At 38.9% G+C, this 18,276-nt stretch overlaps 1 protein-coding gene across 1 annotated transcript in view; it reads left to right on the forward strand.

The window, feature by feature from the left end:
* Window positions 1-18,276, forward strand: part of TTC6 (tetratricopeptide repeat domain 6) — a 186,172-nt gene that overhangs the window by 38,902 nt on the left and 128,994 nt on the right. Inside the window, exons 2-3 of the mRNA XM_027521191.1 lie at window positions 13,282-13,374; window positions 16,623-16,832. Coding sequence (XP_027376992.1) covers window positions 13,282-13,374; window positions 16,623-16,832 — 303 coding nt within the window. The remainder of the gene's footprint in view (window positions 1-13,281; window positions 13,375-16,622; window positions 16,833-18,276) is intronic.

Here is an 18,276-nt window from a genome sequence, read left to right on the forward strand (position 1 = left end):
TAGAATTCAGGCTGGATTCATTATTACACATTCATTCTTATATGTATCATTTTCATCTGATTGTAAAAGAAATTAAAATGAAAACATTTTTGTAGGTCTTCAAAATATCACAGGCCCCCGGCACTGTATCTGCTGAGTCCACCAGACATGTTAGCCCTGGTTAGAGCAGGGGGAATAGGTCTTTTTCATCCCTTAGAAAGACGTGTTGATTCTTTTACTCTTTACTTACAACACCCGTGCTCCCCAGTCATATACCTACTATGAATCAGACATGAGTTCTGTTGGATTGAACCAGGAGACAGATTTGAGACAGAAGTGTCACTCCTCTCAGAAGACAAAGGCTTTCTTGTGGGATTCTGCTGATCATGCCTTAGCTTTTTCATTCTCTGGGTTTTTTATTTTTTCCCACAAGTGACTCCATATTCATGCAGATGAGATTTTGGGAAGTCTGTTCATAAGACTTTGCCAGGCATGTCCAAACATATCTGAATTCCATTTAGACTCAAGGTAGCCTCCCTGTATTTCCAAAAGGTGAGGGTTATTTTTTTTATTAATATTTTCCTTTGATCTGTGAGGATATCCTTAAGGAATGGAGAATGAGAATTTTTTTTTTTCGAATTTTGTTGTTGGGTCTTCATGGTGGCACACCGGCCCTCTCTAGCTGGGGCACTTGGGGGCTTCTCAAGTTGTAGCACTTGGGTTTCTCTTGTTGCAGAGCGTGGACTCTATAGAGTGTGTGGGCTCAGTAGTTGTAGGATGTGGCCTCTCTAGTTGGGTTTAGTTACCCTGCAGCGTGTGGGATCTTAGTTTCCCAACCAGGGATTGATTCTGCATCCCCTGCATTGGAAGACAGATTCTTAACCACTGGACCACCAGGAGAGTCCCAAGAATGAGAATTTAAAGAGAATATTCTTTTAAATGTTCTTATTTCCACTGACTGTAGCTTAAGTTAGGCCCTCATCAGCTTTCATGTGAATCCTTTCAACATCTTCAGGACCAACTGCCAGTTCTTACCCTCACTGAAGTTTATTTACCAGATAGGTGTTATTGTGTTATTTCTCACAAAAATTTGGCTGGATTCCTACTGATCACAGGATAGGGCCCAACTCCAAAGTGTAGATAACCTAGAGGGTGCTTCATGATTTAACCTTATTAGCCTCATACTTTTCTCTTGCAATCTAATGTCAATCACCAGATGTATCAGTCAGCTAATGCTGTGTAACAGCAGCTCTCCGAATCTAGTGGCTTATGACAGTATTATTATAGCTCTCACATCTCTTGGCTGGAGTTATTTGATCTGATCTGAACTTGCATATGGGTCTGCAAGTCCAATTCATGTATCAGTGGGTCAACGGGAGGCTTTAACTGGAGCAGCTCTGCCCCTGGGTTTCCCTTTTGGGACTAACATGTATAGCAGGCATATCCATGCATGTTTTCACCCTGAACCCATTGGTTTGACCAGGCATGCTTTTCTCACAGTGACAGCAGAAGCTCAAGACAGTAAAATGCAGGACCTCTTGAGCTCTGGGCTTGGAATTGGCCCATCATTGCTTGTGCCAAGTAGTGGCACAAGTGGTAAAGGTTCATTCTGAGCCATTGTGTCATGAGGAAGGCTGGCAAGTCTATTCTTGCTAAAACACTATTATGACATTTCTTGCTTCTTGATCCTGTGACTCCTTTGGTCCTTCTCCCACTGATTCTGAGTCTTGCCTGTCTCCCAGTGCCTCTTATATGACAAGAGCCTGTTTTTGATGCTTCTGACTGAGAATGTTGATTGAATCACTTGATGACTTGAGTAAGCTCCTTGCTTTCCCCAACAGATGAACTTCCTTGCTCCTAAAATTCGCAAAGTGGGAGGAGGGAAAGTAAGAATGTAGATAATGTGGTACATGTTCTAACAACTTCATATAAACCAGATGAATAGAATGGTTTTGCTTTTGAATTGAAATCCGGCTATCAGGAAAGCCATTTTAGAGAATCAAGTGAGCACACAGCCAAAAGACTTATTCCCATCCCTTGAAAATAGACATGGCGGGTAGGAAGTGAAGGAGCCAGTGTGAATATAGCCTCTGTCCTCACCCTGCTTATCTTTAGTAAGTGGCATGTGTGTGCCTGCCCCTTGGGGAAGAGAAAGGACCCAAAAATCTGCCCAAAGAGTATTTTTCCATACTAAATGCCCTTTGTATTCCCCAGACACATTTAGATCCTACCTTTCTCTCATGCCTATTTTAAGGAAACACTGCCTTCTATTCTAAAAATATTTAATCTGTCCCCTCCTTGCCCTAACTCCATGGTACAAATTTACTTTCTACCTATCTTATGGCATATATTATTGTTATTTACATACATACCATTAAATTTATCTGTCTAGGCTGTGAATACCTAAGTGATTGGAATCAAGTCTTACTTGTCTTTCTGTTTTTAGTAGGATGGATCAAATGAATGCTAAATGACCTGGAGGCAAGATTATTTATATTTTGTCTTTTTATCCCTTACATCACATAGTTCTCAGACTTAAGAGTTAACTATAAATACATATTTGTCAAATGTTGTAAATAAAAATACGCTTACACTTGGAGACCTGAATTTTATTATTGAAGAATTTATGTTATTAATATCAGTGATATTAGAAGGCTTTAAGAATATACTTACGGACTCTGCTGAATCATTTCCACTCCTAGATCCATGTGAGAAAAGTTTGGAGGAGTTTGAATTTGGTTTGGGGAATATATAACAGAAGTTGGATTATTGATTCTCCTTTACGGATGATATTAGTCATTCTTCATCTGAACTAAGAAAGACTGTACATTGCCTAAAATAAAGACAGTTTGGGTTTTTATTACTTATAGATTTATGTTTCTTAGGGGACTTACAGAATTTCCTTCCTTGGCTTTGCCTAGTAATAGGACAAAGAACCATGTTCTTGGTGTATCCTGCTTCAAGTAAGCTCTCTAAGTCTGTAACTGTAGTTTTCAAATACTATAGCAATGGTGCTTAGCATGTGTCTTTTAAAGTTGCTGATATAGGTAATGAAATGTCAGATGATAATATTTCGTGACGTACAGGATAATTATGTGGGACAAAGAAAGGCATATTAAGTATCACCCAGTATATATTGCTAATGCACGTACTTTTTGTAAAGACCTAGCACAAAATACTTACCTTTTTATTGGACTTTCTTAAGCAGTATATATCTTTTAAAAGAGCTAAGAAAAATTATGTAATTATAGATAATAGGAAAGAAAACATATTATTACCTAAATAGGAATGGTAATTGCTTTGAGCTCTTGAAGTCTTGGGTCCTCTAGGAACTGCCATGAAATATCTGAAGAATTAGAATTTAACCTTTAGTGGCTTTTAAAGTTATTTCTTGGTAACAAATCACCTCACAATTTAGCAGTTTAAAACAATGAATATGCATTGTTTCACATAGTTTCTGTGGGTCAGGAGCAGCTTAGCTAGATGACTCTGACTCGAGGTCACGGGATTGTGGTCAAGGTCTTACTCTGTGTGTGTGTGTGTGTGTGTGTGTGTGTGTGTGTGTGTGCACGCGCACACGTGCTAAGTCACTTCAGTCGTGTCCAATTCTTTGCGACCCTATGGACTGTAACCCGCCAGGCTTCTCTGTCCATGGGGTTCTCCAGGCAAGAACACCGGAGTGGGTTGCCATACCCTCCTCCAGGGGATCTTCCCGGCCCAGGGATTGAACGTGCGTCTCTTATGTCTCCTGCGGTGGCAGGCGTGTTCTTTACCACTCGTGCCACCTGGGAAGCCCAAAGACCTTGTTGGGGGCTGCCATTTGAAGCCTTGATTGTTGGGGACTAAAGGATCTGGTTCCAGGATGCCTCAGACACAAGACTGGCAGTTTGGTGCAGGCTGCTGCCAGGAGACCTCAGTTCCTTACCGTGTGGACCTCACCGTAGGACAGCTTGAGTGTCCTCGTGACATGGCATCTGGCTTCCCCTAGAGCAAGTATTCTAAGAGAGAACAAGGTTGGACTTGCAGTATCTTTTATGACATAGCCACATACTGTCATTTCCACTGTAGCTTATTAAGGATACAAGTCTGCCGTATTTACTGAGGAGGACAACTACTCAAGGGCATGATTACCAGCAGATGGAAATCACTGGGGACCATCTTGGACATGGGATATCAGAGTCTGTTTGTAATAAGATTTGCATATGGTACTATGAATGTTTTTGATATTTATACTTATATGGCTGCCATTCAGGTTCTTTTTTTTTTTAATCATATTTTTTAGAAGTGACAGTTTACTGAATACAGGGGTCAGCCATCCAGAACAATCCCATAAACTGTTTAATTAAAAAAAAAATGTGGTTAAGAACGAGTGCAAAGCAGCTCTGGCACATTCTTGTGCCTGTGAGCAGGACTCTGCAGGCCAATGCCAGCAGGGTTTTGCCTGCGGGAAGCAAGAGAAAGTCAATGCAAATCAAGGCAGTTTCTCAAGAAAATAACCTGTGTGGACAGGTATTTGCTTAGGGCCATGAAAATGTCTTTTCTTTCCTTCTTTCTGAAACTTGAACTTCATAGTAAGTTATTTAAAGGCAGTGCACCTTGAATAAGTGCTGATGAAACCATAAATGGATATGTGGGAGAAACACACTTTCAGCCTCCATCTTGGCGGCCAGCGTCATTTGGGGACAGCTGGATTGCGTGAGGAAGGGTAGGGGGAAGTTGCTCTTCCCATCACTTTTTTAAAGATGACTGAAAAACTCCTGGGCCTGCCTAACAGGCCAGCGGAACACTCCTGCTTCTGTTGCTGGTTCCTCTGCTGGAAGCAGGTTAGGGAAAAAGGCCACAGTCTGTTTGTTTTGAACACGCAAATCTCTGGTTTCAGTGCCTGTGACATGTGGGCTTCCTTCAGACTTTATTCATCTTTCAGGTTCCTTCCAGCTCTGACGTTTTGGGTTCTAAGTTTGACACCACAGGTAGAAACTGCTCTGAGAAACACATGAAAAATGTATCTAGGATTGTGAAACTGGACTGCTCACAGCTTTTAAGTCCTCAAGTTTTAAAAGCATTTGTTCAACACTGTGCCAGACCTTGTGTAAAATGAAGAACAATGCTAGTTGTTATAGTTTCTGACTCAGTTGGAGAGACAAAATGGAATTAATACTGCTCTTAGGTAAAAGGGGCTTCCCTGATGGCTCAGTTGGTAAAGAATCCACCTGCAGTGCTGGAAACCCAAGTTTGATCCCTGGGTCGAGGAGATCCCCTGGAGAAGGAAATGGCAACCCACTGCAGTATTCTTGCTTGAAAAATCCCAGGGACAGAGGAGCCTGGCGGGGTACAGTCCATGGGGTCACAAAGAGTCAGATGCGACTGAGCAACAAATAAACACTTTTAGGCAAAACACTAATCGTATTTCTTTAAAAAATTATCTTTGCTTTTCTTTTTAGTCCTGCATTCAAAATTTCTGATTCAAGGCAATTTTTATATCTCACTTTTTTAGTTTTCCTCACATTTGTTAAGGCACTGTTTTGGTAGTTTATATTTTTGTTGCTTTTTGTGGTTTTTTTCCTTTTCTCATTTTCTAAATTTGTTTTTGTGAATTGATTTTATGTCTAAATAATATGATTTCTAATACTTTTGCAATAGATTCTTTCAGGGTTTCTAGTCATATAGTCATGTCCTCTTCAATGCTCAGTAATTCGGTTAAATTATTTCTTATAATTTTATGTTTATTTCAGATCTGGAATTTTTTTTTTTTAATTTCAATGCTAACAGTAATAGGTATGATTACATATACGATATTTTTTGTTTTCATGTATTATTTCTTTTATTCCTAAGGATAAACATAAGAGGTATGCACTATTATTGTCTCCATTTTGCAAAACCAAGGCCTGGAGAGATTAAGTAACTCATTCAAGTCTGCCCTAAGGTGTCTGAATTAAGACTTGAAGCAACTTTTGACTTCAAAGCATGTGTGCTCAACCAGCTTATCCCATGGGATTGTCACTTAAGGCTACCATGATAGTAACTCTTATCTGTTACCTCCACATCAGTTTATGTTACTGAAATTTAGATCTAACAAAATTGATATTAATAAATCATTATTTTTATATTACATGTCTTTAAAAAAATGTCAAATGTGGTCTTTATTTCTATGAATTTACTACAATACAGACAAAAGAAGTTCTTTTGTCATTGGACAGTGTTTTAGAACTATCAGGTATAAATTTTATTGCTATATTAGGAAGTGTCAAAGAAGCAGGGAATATTTTCAAGTGCTCATCAAACCCAATCCCGTTTTTTTTTTTACACTGAGGTGAAATTGACGTAAAATAAACCATCTTGAAGTATACAGTTCAGTGGCATCAGTATATTTACAATGTTGAGTAACTATCACCCACATCTGGTTCCAAAATATTTCATTATCCCCAAAGGATATATACCACACACATTAAGCAGTCACTCCCCGTCAATTGCCCTCCCTCCAGCGCCTGGCAGCCACACGTTGGTTTTCTGACTCAGTGGATTTACCTCTTCTGGATGTTTCATATAAATGGAATCATGAAATATATGACCTTTTGTGTCTATTGTCTTTCAATTAGCATAATAGTTTTGACGTTCATTTGTGTTGTGACATATGTTAGTATGTCACTTCTTTTTTTGGCTGAAAAGTATTCCATTCTATTTATAGACATTCAGCTTGTTTCTACTTTTTGGTGATTGTGAATAGTGTTACTATGAATATTGATGTACAAATATCCCTTGCCAAGATGCCTTGTTTCTCAATATGCTGATTAGTTTGATTTGCAAATATTTTCATTGGGATTTTTGCATTTATGTTTTACAAGTGATGCAAGCTGTAGGTTTCTTTAGTAAGATGTTTTTATCCATCTTTGACATTTTTATGCTACCTACATTAAATATGTTGAGAGATTTCTTTTTTTATCAGGAAATATTTTAATTGTAGAATAAATACTAAACACTCAGATTTTTCAAAATTTATTTATTTTTTACCACATTTACTTCAGATTGTTTAAATAAATAGAAAATTGCAAGTAAAGTAGCACCCTCTTATGTATCTCTTTCCAGTAATTCTCTTCCACCTCAGATGGGAATGGTATCCTGAATTTGATGTCTGTTGTTGTCATGTTTTTATATTTTAATGATGTCTTTATAAACCTAAAAGGTTGTAAAGAATTTTTTGTAGTTGTTCGTATTTCAAATTGACTGTTTAGTTATTAAATTAAAAAAAAAATGTAGTCTCTGGAGCCACATAGTCTTTGTTTGAAATTTCTAACTGTAATAGTATGTTTTTTTAATTTCTGTTTTGAATTCTTTTAGTTTTTGTTTTATGCCCTTTGAAGCTTTGTCATCAGTGCATACTATTATGTTTTCTGAGGGACTTGATGCTCTTTTTGTTTATGATGCAGTAACCCTATTTTTCTTTCTAATACTTCTTGTTTTGAAGTCTGCTTTGTCTGATGTTAATATAATCAGTTCTGTTTTATCTTGGTATTTTCATGTTTTATTTTTCTTCATCCTTTTGCCTTTAACCAGTGTCTTTATACTTAAAGTAGGTTTCCCATAGCAATCATAAAGTAGGATCTTGTTTTTTCTGCAATGTGACAGTCTTTGTCTTTTATTTGGACTATTTAGCACCATTTACATGCAATTATTGAAATGGAAGTGTTAGTCGCTAAGTCGTGTCCAACTCTTTGTAACCCCATGGACTGTAGCCCACCAGGCTACTGTGTCCATGGATTCTCCAGGCAAGAAAAATGAAGTAGGTTGCCATTTTCTTCTCTAGCGGACCTTCCTGATCCAGGGATCGAACCCATGTGTCCTGCATTGCGGGCGGATTCTTTGGTATTGAGCCACCAGTCATTATTGATATTTATATCTTATATACATTATATATATAAATTATATGTTTTTAAAAACTTTATATGTATAAATTATAAAGATATTTATATCTTGCTATTTGGTTTCTATTTTTTGCATTTGTTGTTTGCCCCCCTTTTCTACTTTACCTGCCTTCTTTTTTTTTTTTTAAAGCCTTTCATGCTATTTCATACTGTTAGTTTACTTACCTTTTTGTTTTATTCTTTTAGTGGATGCTATGGGATTTACAAGAGCAGGAAATGGCAACCCACTCCAGTGTTCTTGCCTGGAGAGTCCTGTGGACAGAGGAGCCTGGTGGGCTGCTGTCCATGGAGTTGCACAGAGTCAGACATGACTGAAGCGACTTAGCGTGCATGCATGCATTGGAGAAGGAAATGGCAACCCATTCCAGTATTCTTGCCTGGAGAATCCCAGGGATGGAGGAGCCTGGTGGGCTGCCATCTATGGGGTCGCACAGAGTTGGACATGACTGAAGTGACTCAGCAGCAGCAGCAGCATGGGATTTACAATAACTATATCTAGCTTATTCCACTAAATAGTGTATAGTATAAGAAACTTAGAGATGTATACTTCTTTTTCCCCTCTCCTATTATTGTTATCTCATTAGTGCATACTTCACTTCTATGTATGTTATAAATCTCAAAATGTATCATTTTTAAATAGTCTATTATATTTTAAAAACTTCAAAATGGGAGGGTATATTTTTTATTTACCCACTTTTAAAATCATTTTATAATTTATTTTCACTGTATGCATTCAAGTTTTGCTCCTTCTGCTTGAAGAATTTCCTTTAACATTTCTTGTAATGCAGCTTTGATGGCAATCAAACTTTTCACCTTTTGATTGCTACAAAAGTATTCCACCTTCAGTTTTAAAAGATATTTTAGCTGGATATGGAATTCTGTGTGGACGGTTGTTTTCTTTCAGTCAGATCAGATCAGTCGCTCAGTCGTGTGCGACTCTTTGCGACCCCATGAATCGCAGCATGCCAGGCCTCCCTGTCCATCACAAACTCCCAGAGTTCACTGAGACTCATGTCCATCAAGTCAGTGATGCCATCCAGCCATCTCATCCTCTGTCGTCCCCTTCTCCTCCTGCCCCCAATCCCTCCCAGCATCAGAGTCTTTTCCAATGAGTCAACTCTTCGCATGAGGTGGCCAAAGTACTGGAGTTTCAGCTTTAACATCATTCCTTCCAAAGAAATCCCAGGGCTGATCTCCTTCAGAATGGACTGGTTGGATCTCCTTGCAGTCCAAGGGACTCTCAAGAGTCTTCTCCAGCACCGTAGTTCAAAAGCATCAATTCTTTGGTGCTCAGCCTTCTTCACAGTTCAACTCTCACATCCATACATGACCACAGGAAAAACCATAGCCTTGACTAGACGGACCTTTGTTGGCAAAGTAATGTCTCTGCTTTTCAATATGCTATCTAGGTTGGTCATAACTTTCCTTCCAAGGATTAAGAGTCTTTTAATTTCATGGCTGCAGTCACCATCTGCAGTGATTTTGGAGCCCAGAAAAATAAAGTCTGACACTGTTTCCACTGTTTCCCCATCTATTTCCCATGAAGTGGTGGGACCAGATGCTATGATCTTCGTTTTCTGAATGTTGAGCTTTAAGCCAACTTTTTCACTCTCCACTTTCACTTTCATCAAGAGGCTTTTGAGTTCCTTTTCACTTTCTGCCATGAGGGTGGTGTCATCTGCATATTTGAGGTTATTAATATTTCTCCCGGCAATCTTCATTCCAGTTTGTGTTTCTTCCAGTCCAGCGTTTCTCATGATGTACTCTGCATATAAGTTAAATAAACAGGGTGACAATATACAGCCTGGACGAACTCCTTTTCCTATTTGGAACCAGTCTGTTGTTCCATGTCCAGTTCTAACTGTTGCTTCCTGACCTGCATACAAATTTCTCAAGAGGCAGATCAGGTGGTCTGGTATTCCCATCTCTTTCAGAATTTTCCACAGTTTATTGTGATCCACACAGTCAAAGGCTTTGGCATAGTCAATAAAGCAGAAATAGATGTTTTTCTGGAAGTCTCTTGCTTGTTCCATGATCCAGCGGATGTTGGCAATTTGATCTCTGGTTCCTCTGCCTTTTCTAAAACCAGCTTGAACATCTGGAAGTTCACGGTTCACATATTGCTGAAGCCTGGCTTGGAGAATTTTGAGCTTTAGTTTACTAGCGTGTGAGATGAGTGCAATTGTGCGGGAGTTTGAGCATTCTTTGGCATTGCCTTTCTTTGGGATTGAAATGAAAACTGACCTTTTCCAGTCCTGTGGCCACTGCTGAGTTTTCCCAATTTGCTGGCATATTGAGTGCAGCACTTTCACAGCATCATCTTTCAGGATTTGGAATAGCTCAACTGGAATTCCATCACCTCCACTAGCTTTGTTCGTAGTGATGCTTTCTAAGGCCCACTTGACTTCACATTCCAGGATGTCTGGCTCTAGGTCAGTGATCACACCATCGTGATTATATGGGTCGTGAAGATCTTTTTTGTACAGTTCTTCTGTACCAGTGCTCTAAATATGTTGCTTCCTTGTCTTCTGTCTTACACTGTTCTGACAAGAAGCCTGCAGTGTTACTTTGTGGTAATTCTGTCTGTCTGCCTGTATACTGAGTTGTGTTTGGTTCTTTGCAACCCCCTGGACGGTAGCCCACCAGGCTCCTTTGTTCATGGAATTTTCCAGGCAAGAGCACTGGAGTGGGTTGCCATACCCTCTTCCAGGGAATCTACCTGATTCAGGGATTGAATCAGTGTCTCTTGCATCTCCTGCATTGGCAGGTGGATTCTTTACCACTGAGCCTCCTGGGAATTAGTTGCCATAATTCTTTGTGTCTTTGTAATTAATGTGTCTTTGGATGCTTCTAAGATTTTTTTGTTTATTACTTTTTTTTCATTTTTATGATAATGTGTTTGTTGTATATTTTTGCTTACAGTTGATAGAACTTTTTGTACTGGGGGCTTAAAAATCTGGCTATTTTTTATACAAATATTTTCTGCTCTCTTCATATTCTGCTTTCTGTGACTCTAATTAAATATATGTTAGTGTGAGTGTTTTGTGAATTTTGTTTTGGTTTTTATTTCTCTCAGTGATTTACTTTGTGTGACTTCTTTTGCTGTGTCTTCACATTAACTGATCTTTTCTTCTGCAATGTTTTCTCTGGTTTTCATGCCACTCAGTGAAAATTTTGTCTCAGGTAGTGGACATTTTATCTAGTCATTCCGTTTGATTCTGTCTTTAGCCTATATTTGCTCCTCATTATATTTACGTCTTTGAAAATTTGTAATATTTATATTAGAAGTTTCAAGATTCTTACCTCTTAATTTCAATGTCTCTGTCATTTCTGGGTCTTTTTCTGTTTATTTTTCTTCTGGTTATATGTTACCTATTCATGCTTCTTCATGTAAGTAGTAACTTTTGATTAGGTGTTGAACATGGTGAATTTTCCATTGTAGAGTACTGGATTTTGTCGTTTTCCTTTAAAAAGATCTGGAGTTTGCTCTGTTAGGCAGTTAAGCTACTTGAAGATCAGCTTGATCTTTTAAAGTATTTAAGATTTTTTTTATGTCCAAAGAAGTTTTTACTCTAGGGCTAATACATGATCCGTCTGAGGTTTGTAATGAATGTACCATATATTCAGAATGTCTAATGGGAGATCTGATGATTCCTAGCATTGTGTGGAGGCAGCCCACTCTAGTATTCTTGCCTGGAGAATCCCATGGACAGAGGAGCCTGGTAGGCTACAGTTCATGGGATCACAAGAGTTGGACACAGCTTAGCGCTATCTTTCCCTGATGACTCAGACAGTAAAGAGTCTGCCTGCAGTGTGGGAGATCTGGGTTAGATCCTTGAGTAGGGGAGATCCCCTGGAGAAGGAAATGGCAACCTACTCCAGTATTCTTGCCTGGAAAATCCCACGGACCGAGGAGCCTGGCAGGCTAGTCCATGGGGTTGCAAAGAGTTGGACATGACTGAGCGAGCACTGTGTGAAGTCTGGGAATTATGACGTCGTCTTTTTGGCGATTACTTTTTTTCCCCCTGGCAGTTTTTATTTGTTTGGCCTCGTGGGTTTCACCATTTTCCTGAGCAGATTGATATTCAGCCAAAGACTCAAGGATTCTATTGCAGATTTCTGGAGCTGTTTATCTGTGCAGCTCCCTCCTCCCCATTCTGTGTCCTACGAATTCTACCCTCTCTGTCTTCCTTCTCTAATTTCTGTCTCTGCAACTCAGTGAGGTTCCTGGGTTCTGTGTGATTTCTCTCTCCTTGTGTTGTGGTCTGAAAATTGTGTGAGGCAGAAATGTGGGGTGATTTAGCTCATAATGTTTTTTGTTTCCATTCTCTTAGCCATTATAGTCTTGCATTTCCTGTTGTCCAACCGTAAAAGAATTGTCCTTATATTTTGTCCAGTTTTATAGTTATTTATGACAAGAGGACAGACGTATAAGCCAGTAACCTCAGTTGCATCTTTCTAAGGAAGCAAAGGAAAGGTAGAAAAGCAGCATTGTAAAGTACAAAGAATGTTCAGATTTTGCTACTGACATTACTAAAAGTCCAGAGGAGAAAGGGGCCTTAAAAAGTCAGGAATGTCCATTTTAAGGTGATAAAACTGAGGTAAAGGGAAACAAGATAACTTGCCTGCTGCTTTCTGGTGTGTGACTTTGCAGTTTGGGCAGAAGCTGGGTCTCTTCATTCCTGTTCACTGTTAGACACTGTGGGGTGCTGTTTCTTAGCACTTCAGCTGAGTTGAGGGTATATCATAGCAGTGAGCATTAGTAATGATGAAAATGGCACTAGGAGTTCTACCCATTAACATTTAAAGTATATTTATATTCCTTCTTGTTCTTGGTTAGGTTAAATTTTACTTTTGATTTTAAATTTCTTGTGCAGCCATTTAAGAGCAGTGATTTATAATATCTGATTTAATATTACCTAATTGTTATATGAAGCCTGATGATATATCTATAGAGGTCAGTAATTTAAAAAGTCTTACATTGAAATGATAGACAAAATATTTTTACTGTGTCTTTGGTTTTGTCTTCTCATTTACTGCGTTATACTGACTAGCATTTAATTGCACTGAATAATATGCCTCAGTGATCTTTAAAACTGACATTGTTAACTTACATTACCAAATGTAAAATAGGTAGCCAATGGGAATTTGCTGTATGTCTCAGGAAACTCAAACAAGGGCTCTGTATCAACCTAGAGGGGTGGGTGAGATGGGGAGGGAGATGGGAGGGAGGTTCAAAAAGGAGGGGCTATAGGTATGATTGATTCATGTTGAGGTTTGACAGAAAACAACAAAATTCTGTAAAGCAATTATCCTTCAATTAAAAAATAAATAAAATTTAAAAATTGACATTATTTTAATTATTTTCTTTTCCTCCTTCAAGGATATTTCTTTAATGGGAAAAATGTACTGGCAGAAATCACCTCAAATGCAAGCAGAGCAAGGACCACAGATAAGTATTAAGGAAACTCAAATGGTAATGTGTTTAATAAAAGTCCTCTTCACCTATTTTAAAGTAATAGTCTGCTTCTGTTGCTTTAATGTTTTATCTAGAGAGTTAAAAAAAAATCTCCTCTGATTTATTTTAGAGGCGTGTTTAACTATAAACACATCTAATCTAATACCATATGGGGAGTCTTGGCTATTTTGACTCACCATTTTTGCCTATCACAGATATTCTCTGCTAAGGCTCAAAACTCTTCAGAAAGAAAAGATTTTTAACAGTTCTTCTGCTCTGAACACATTTATATCTATAAAGTAGCTGGAGAAATTATAAGTTTTTAGTTTTTAAGAAAGCATCCCCTTATTCTTTATTTAGGTGGAAGAATTGTGAAGAGCACTGATAAGGGGAGCATTTTGTAGAGAAAGACAGACACGTGGTGATAGAAGTTTGTTTCAGAAGTAGAACGTTCTTTTCATCCATCACCGGCAAAATACTTATGGGACTCCAAGGAATCTGGAACATATTCCCTGTGAATGGGAAATGTCTCCCTGTGTATAGAAACCCATATTTATATGAAATAAACAATGGCACGATGATCAGTCTTTTACAAAGGATTCATAAAATGATATCATTAGATAACAAGCTCCTTTAGTTCCTGAAAATATGATTCTACATACATAAAAATTCAGATCACAGTTATTTTTTGGATGATATATCATGTTTAGAAAATGTACTGAATCTTTTCACAAAAACCATGGATCTTATAACTTTAGAGATACCGCAAGAGGTTGACTACTAGAGTTGGAGACCCTTCTGGGTGGAGATCCTGCACTTTTCCCCTTCGTAGTCTCTTCGTGTGTCTCAATACCCAGCATGTGTGGCACTAGAATGTGGATAAATCCATTCTGGAGCCTTACCACATATGCTATGGGCTTAAAACTGACATTTAGGGTGGCTGCCTCTAGGTGACACCATTTACAGGTAGATATCAGACCTGTAAGCTTGTAACAGGTAAATAGTAAACTGAAACTGCAAGATCACTTAGGTTCAGAAAATTAGAAACATTCACTCATAGAATAAACTTGACATAATACCATTCAGTGAATATTCTTATAAAGTAAGAGAAAATATTATTCCATTTTGAAGGAAGCTGTGAAAAAGGCTAGTTTCAGATACCTAGCTTATACACCATCTTGATTGTTAAAAGAAAGGTTTAAACAAAAATATCAATTGTTTTGTAATTCTCTAGGAACCATACCCTCAGCTTTGACATTTATAAGCAATCTCTGGACCTCTCCTGGCCACTGGTTTTTTAAGAGGAAGCTTACCACTTGTTTAGATCTTTTAAGTTTATCTTTTCTTTAGCTTTTATTAAGTTTACCACTTCTTTATCTTTTAAGTTTGATACCTAGCCATGGTTAGAAAAAAAAAAAAAAAGCTCCTCTATGGTACCTTTAATTCCTAACACGTTTTTGGGGTTCCTGCTCTGTATCAAAGAACAGAACTCTATCTATTCATTCTACCTATCCCTTAGACTTACTCTCATTATGGCCTTGGGCAGGTTACTTAACTTCATTATGCCCATTTCTTCATCCATACAATGGGGTTGTGGACAGTTCCTACTTAATGGAGTTGAGGTGAAGATGAAAATTGTATGAGATAATGCTGCTATGTGTCGACAGTTACGATGGTTACTTGATGCATATACTATAGGATGATACGTGCTACAATAGAGCGGATCACAGGGCAGTGATCAGATCAGTAATAGCTTTGTGGGTAGGTGAGGCAGAGTCCTGAGACGGTCAGTTGCAGCTGGGGGATGACCATTGCCCCTCAAGCTTTTCTTCTCCGTTTTCTATTTTGGAGGGTGGCACCTTCATGTGTTCAGTCTCCCCAGCCAGATCCTGGGAATGTATGCTGAGAAAGCCAGGAGCAGAAAGAGTGAAAAGCAAGGGAGTGATGAGCAGTTCCAAAAGTTATGGAACATAAAATGAGTGAGTTTGGCAGAGGTAGACAGTATAAGCCCATAAGACATATTACCTTTTGTGTGTCTATCCTGTCGTTTTATGGAAGGACTTTTTTAAACCTTTTCACCAGTGAGGAAGATGAGGTTAAAAAGGGTTAAATAATTTGACCAAGATTACACATCTGTTAATAGATCCAGGATTTGAATTAAGTCCTACATAGTCCTAAGCTCTTACTCTTTCTCCAGTACCACTGAGTAGCTTTGTAAAAACATGAGCTCCAGATTAAAGTTATGTTTCACAAAAGTACATTTCTTTGTTTTGCTATCCTTTATTGCATAATAAAGAAACTTAAAGAGTATTTGGTACTATTCACCATCTTTACCCCTTATTTGGACTACAGAGAATGAGATGGTTGGACGGCATCACTGACTCGATGGGCATGAGTTTGAGCAGACTCCAGGAGTTAGTGGTGAACAGGGAGGCCTGGTGTGTTGCAGTCCATGGGGCTGCAGAGTCAGACACGACTGAGTGACTGAACTGAATTGAACTTACTTATTATCAAATGAGTATGTCAGAGAGAAAAGGGATACAATTGCGTTTTCAAGTCATTCTATAAAATTCAGATTCTGTGTAAATCAGACTGGTTTTATCATCTGTTAATTTGAGGCAGTGCTCATAATCCCCAATAATCTTGGTCTAAATTGGATAATACCCAAAATATGTCTGTAGAGGTACTTTCTTTGAGGCTCAGTGAGGTAGATATTAAGTGAGATGTTTTTAAGAAACACAAAACAGGTGTAGGAATGATATTTTGTTTTTTCATTAGGGCTTGGCATGGAGCTGGGGTATCTGGGTGGTCTTCTTGGGGCTCTGGGTGAACCCTTCTCTGAGAGACTGAAGTCATGCTTCTACAAGAGCATTTGGCTAGCAGGAATCTCATTGTTTAGGATGAAAGAACCTCAGATTGGGGAGAGGTTGGATATTTCAATGGGCTTGATTCTGTCTAAGTGTGGGGAAGAATCAGGGTAAGATTAGAGTCTTATTGTTTCCTTAGAGTTGTTGCATCATACGGGTGGGGTAGCAATATGTTTTGAGACAAGGGCCAAGGAAAATAATTTGCCAAGCTTCACATTTTTCTTAAGTCCAGTGTGAGTTTCTCTTCCTCAGTCTTTCAGAGGAAGTTTATTATTTCTGCTTAATTTCAATCATGCATTTTTCATACTCAGTTTGTTGTCAGAGAGAAAACATTGCATAACTTAAAACTTTGGAAGGGCCAATAAAAAAGCACGTTTGTGCATTTATGTTTCCCAACAGAATGTGCTTGAGAAGCTTCCCGAAACTGTATCAAGTATTTTCCAGATTGAACAAGAGGATGTATTGGAATGGGGAACCTCAGATGCAGAAAGCGTATTATTTAAACCTCAGGAAGCTTCAGAAGTTCAGTCAGCAAGTGAATCAAGTAAGCCTTTGGAAGGCGCACAGCCCATAGGTGATTCAAAAATAGCCAAGCGGATATCTCTAAAGGTAAAGCACTACTTACGTTGGAAACAAAGTTGTGAGAGTTGAGAACGTTTAAGTGTGAAGATGTGGCTCAGCATGGGCCAAGGTTTGTGAGAGGGTTCATCCTGAAAAACGGCCTTTCACGTGAAGTTGCTTGTCTGGGAAAAAAGGACTTCTGTTTTTTACAAACTTTTAGTCTCAGACCTAATTGCAGCTCTGGGAAGAAAAGAAAAAGTTTTAAGGAATAAAAGAACCTTGGGGCTTTCAGAAACTGACCAAATGTCGTCTTGTTACCATCTTGAGAGAGTCAAGAACTGTAGCCCGGGGATCAGGACTGGGTGAATTTTGTAACCTGTGCTCCATTTAGGTTTCTTCTACTCTCTGTGTCTTTTTCTACTGTGAGAATTTTATTTTATCTATAATTTTATTCTATTTTATTTATGCATGATTTTCATTATTTTACCACATTTGTGTATTGCCTTATTATTATTTGCTTGGTGTGTTTCCTTGAGTTATTTTTTGATTTAAATAAATGAGTTATTTAGGAATTTTAGCTTATTTAAGATTAGATAATTAATAGTAAGCCTTGGACTTCCCAGGTGGCGCTCGTGGTGAAGAACCTGCCTGCCAGTGCAGGAGACATAAAAGACGTGGCTTCTATCCCTGGATCAGGAAGACTCCCTGGAGAAGGAGATGGCAACCCACTCCAGTATTCTTGCCTGGAGAATCCCATGGACAGAGGAGCCTGGTGGGCTACAGTCCATGGGGTTTCAAAGAGTCAGACATGACTGAAGTAGCTTAGCACATTTAAGAATAGATATATTATTATTGCTACTGCTACTGCTAAGTCACTTCAGTCATGTCCGACTCTGTGCAACCCCATAGACGGCAGCCCACCAGGCTCCCCCATCCCTGGGATTCTCCAGGCAAGAATACTGGAGTGGGTTGCTATTTCCTTCTCCAATGCATGAAAGTGAAGTTGCTCAGTCGTGTCCGACTCCTAGCGACCCCATGGACTGCAGCCCACCAGGCTCCTCTGCCCATGGGATTTTCCAGGCAAGAGTACTGGAGTGGGGTGCTGTGCCTAGGATTTTTTTAAAAAGCCACTTTTTCATAAACCGCAGCGTGTTATCTTGATATTATCTCGTGCAGTCTTCTCTGATTCAGATGGAGGCCCCTTCTTGGATAAACACTCCCTTTAGTCAATCCCTCTCCTTCTGGGCTCCTCTGTCCCCACCAACGACCATGATCCTGCTACTGTGCATCACCCAAGTCTACTGGCCATTGCCAGTTCTTTAACTTTTGCCCCAAACACCCAACGCTGAAACCTTATATTTTTCTGTGACCTTACTGTCTTCTTGCCTTTCACAAAATAATCAGTCTCCAAGGCCTAGATTCCTCCTAAACATAATTGCTTATAACCTTTTTCTTCTCTTTTCCAGTTGACCTTCTCTCTGGATTAGTACCA

The sequence above is a fragment of the Bos indicus x Bos taurus genome, chromosome 21 (genome assembly GCF_003369695.1).
Source record: "Bos indicus x Bos taurus breed Angus x Brahman F1 hybrid chromosome 21, Bos_hybrid_MaternalHap_v2.0, whole genome shotgun sequence".
NCBI lineage: Eukaryota > Metazoa > Chordata > Mammalia > Artiodactyla > Bovidae > Bos > Bos indicus x Bos taurus.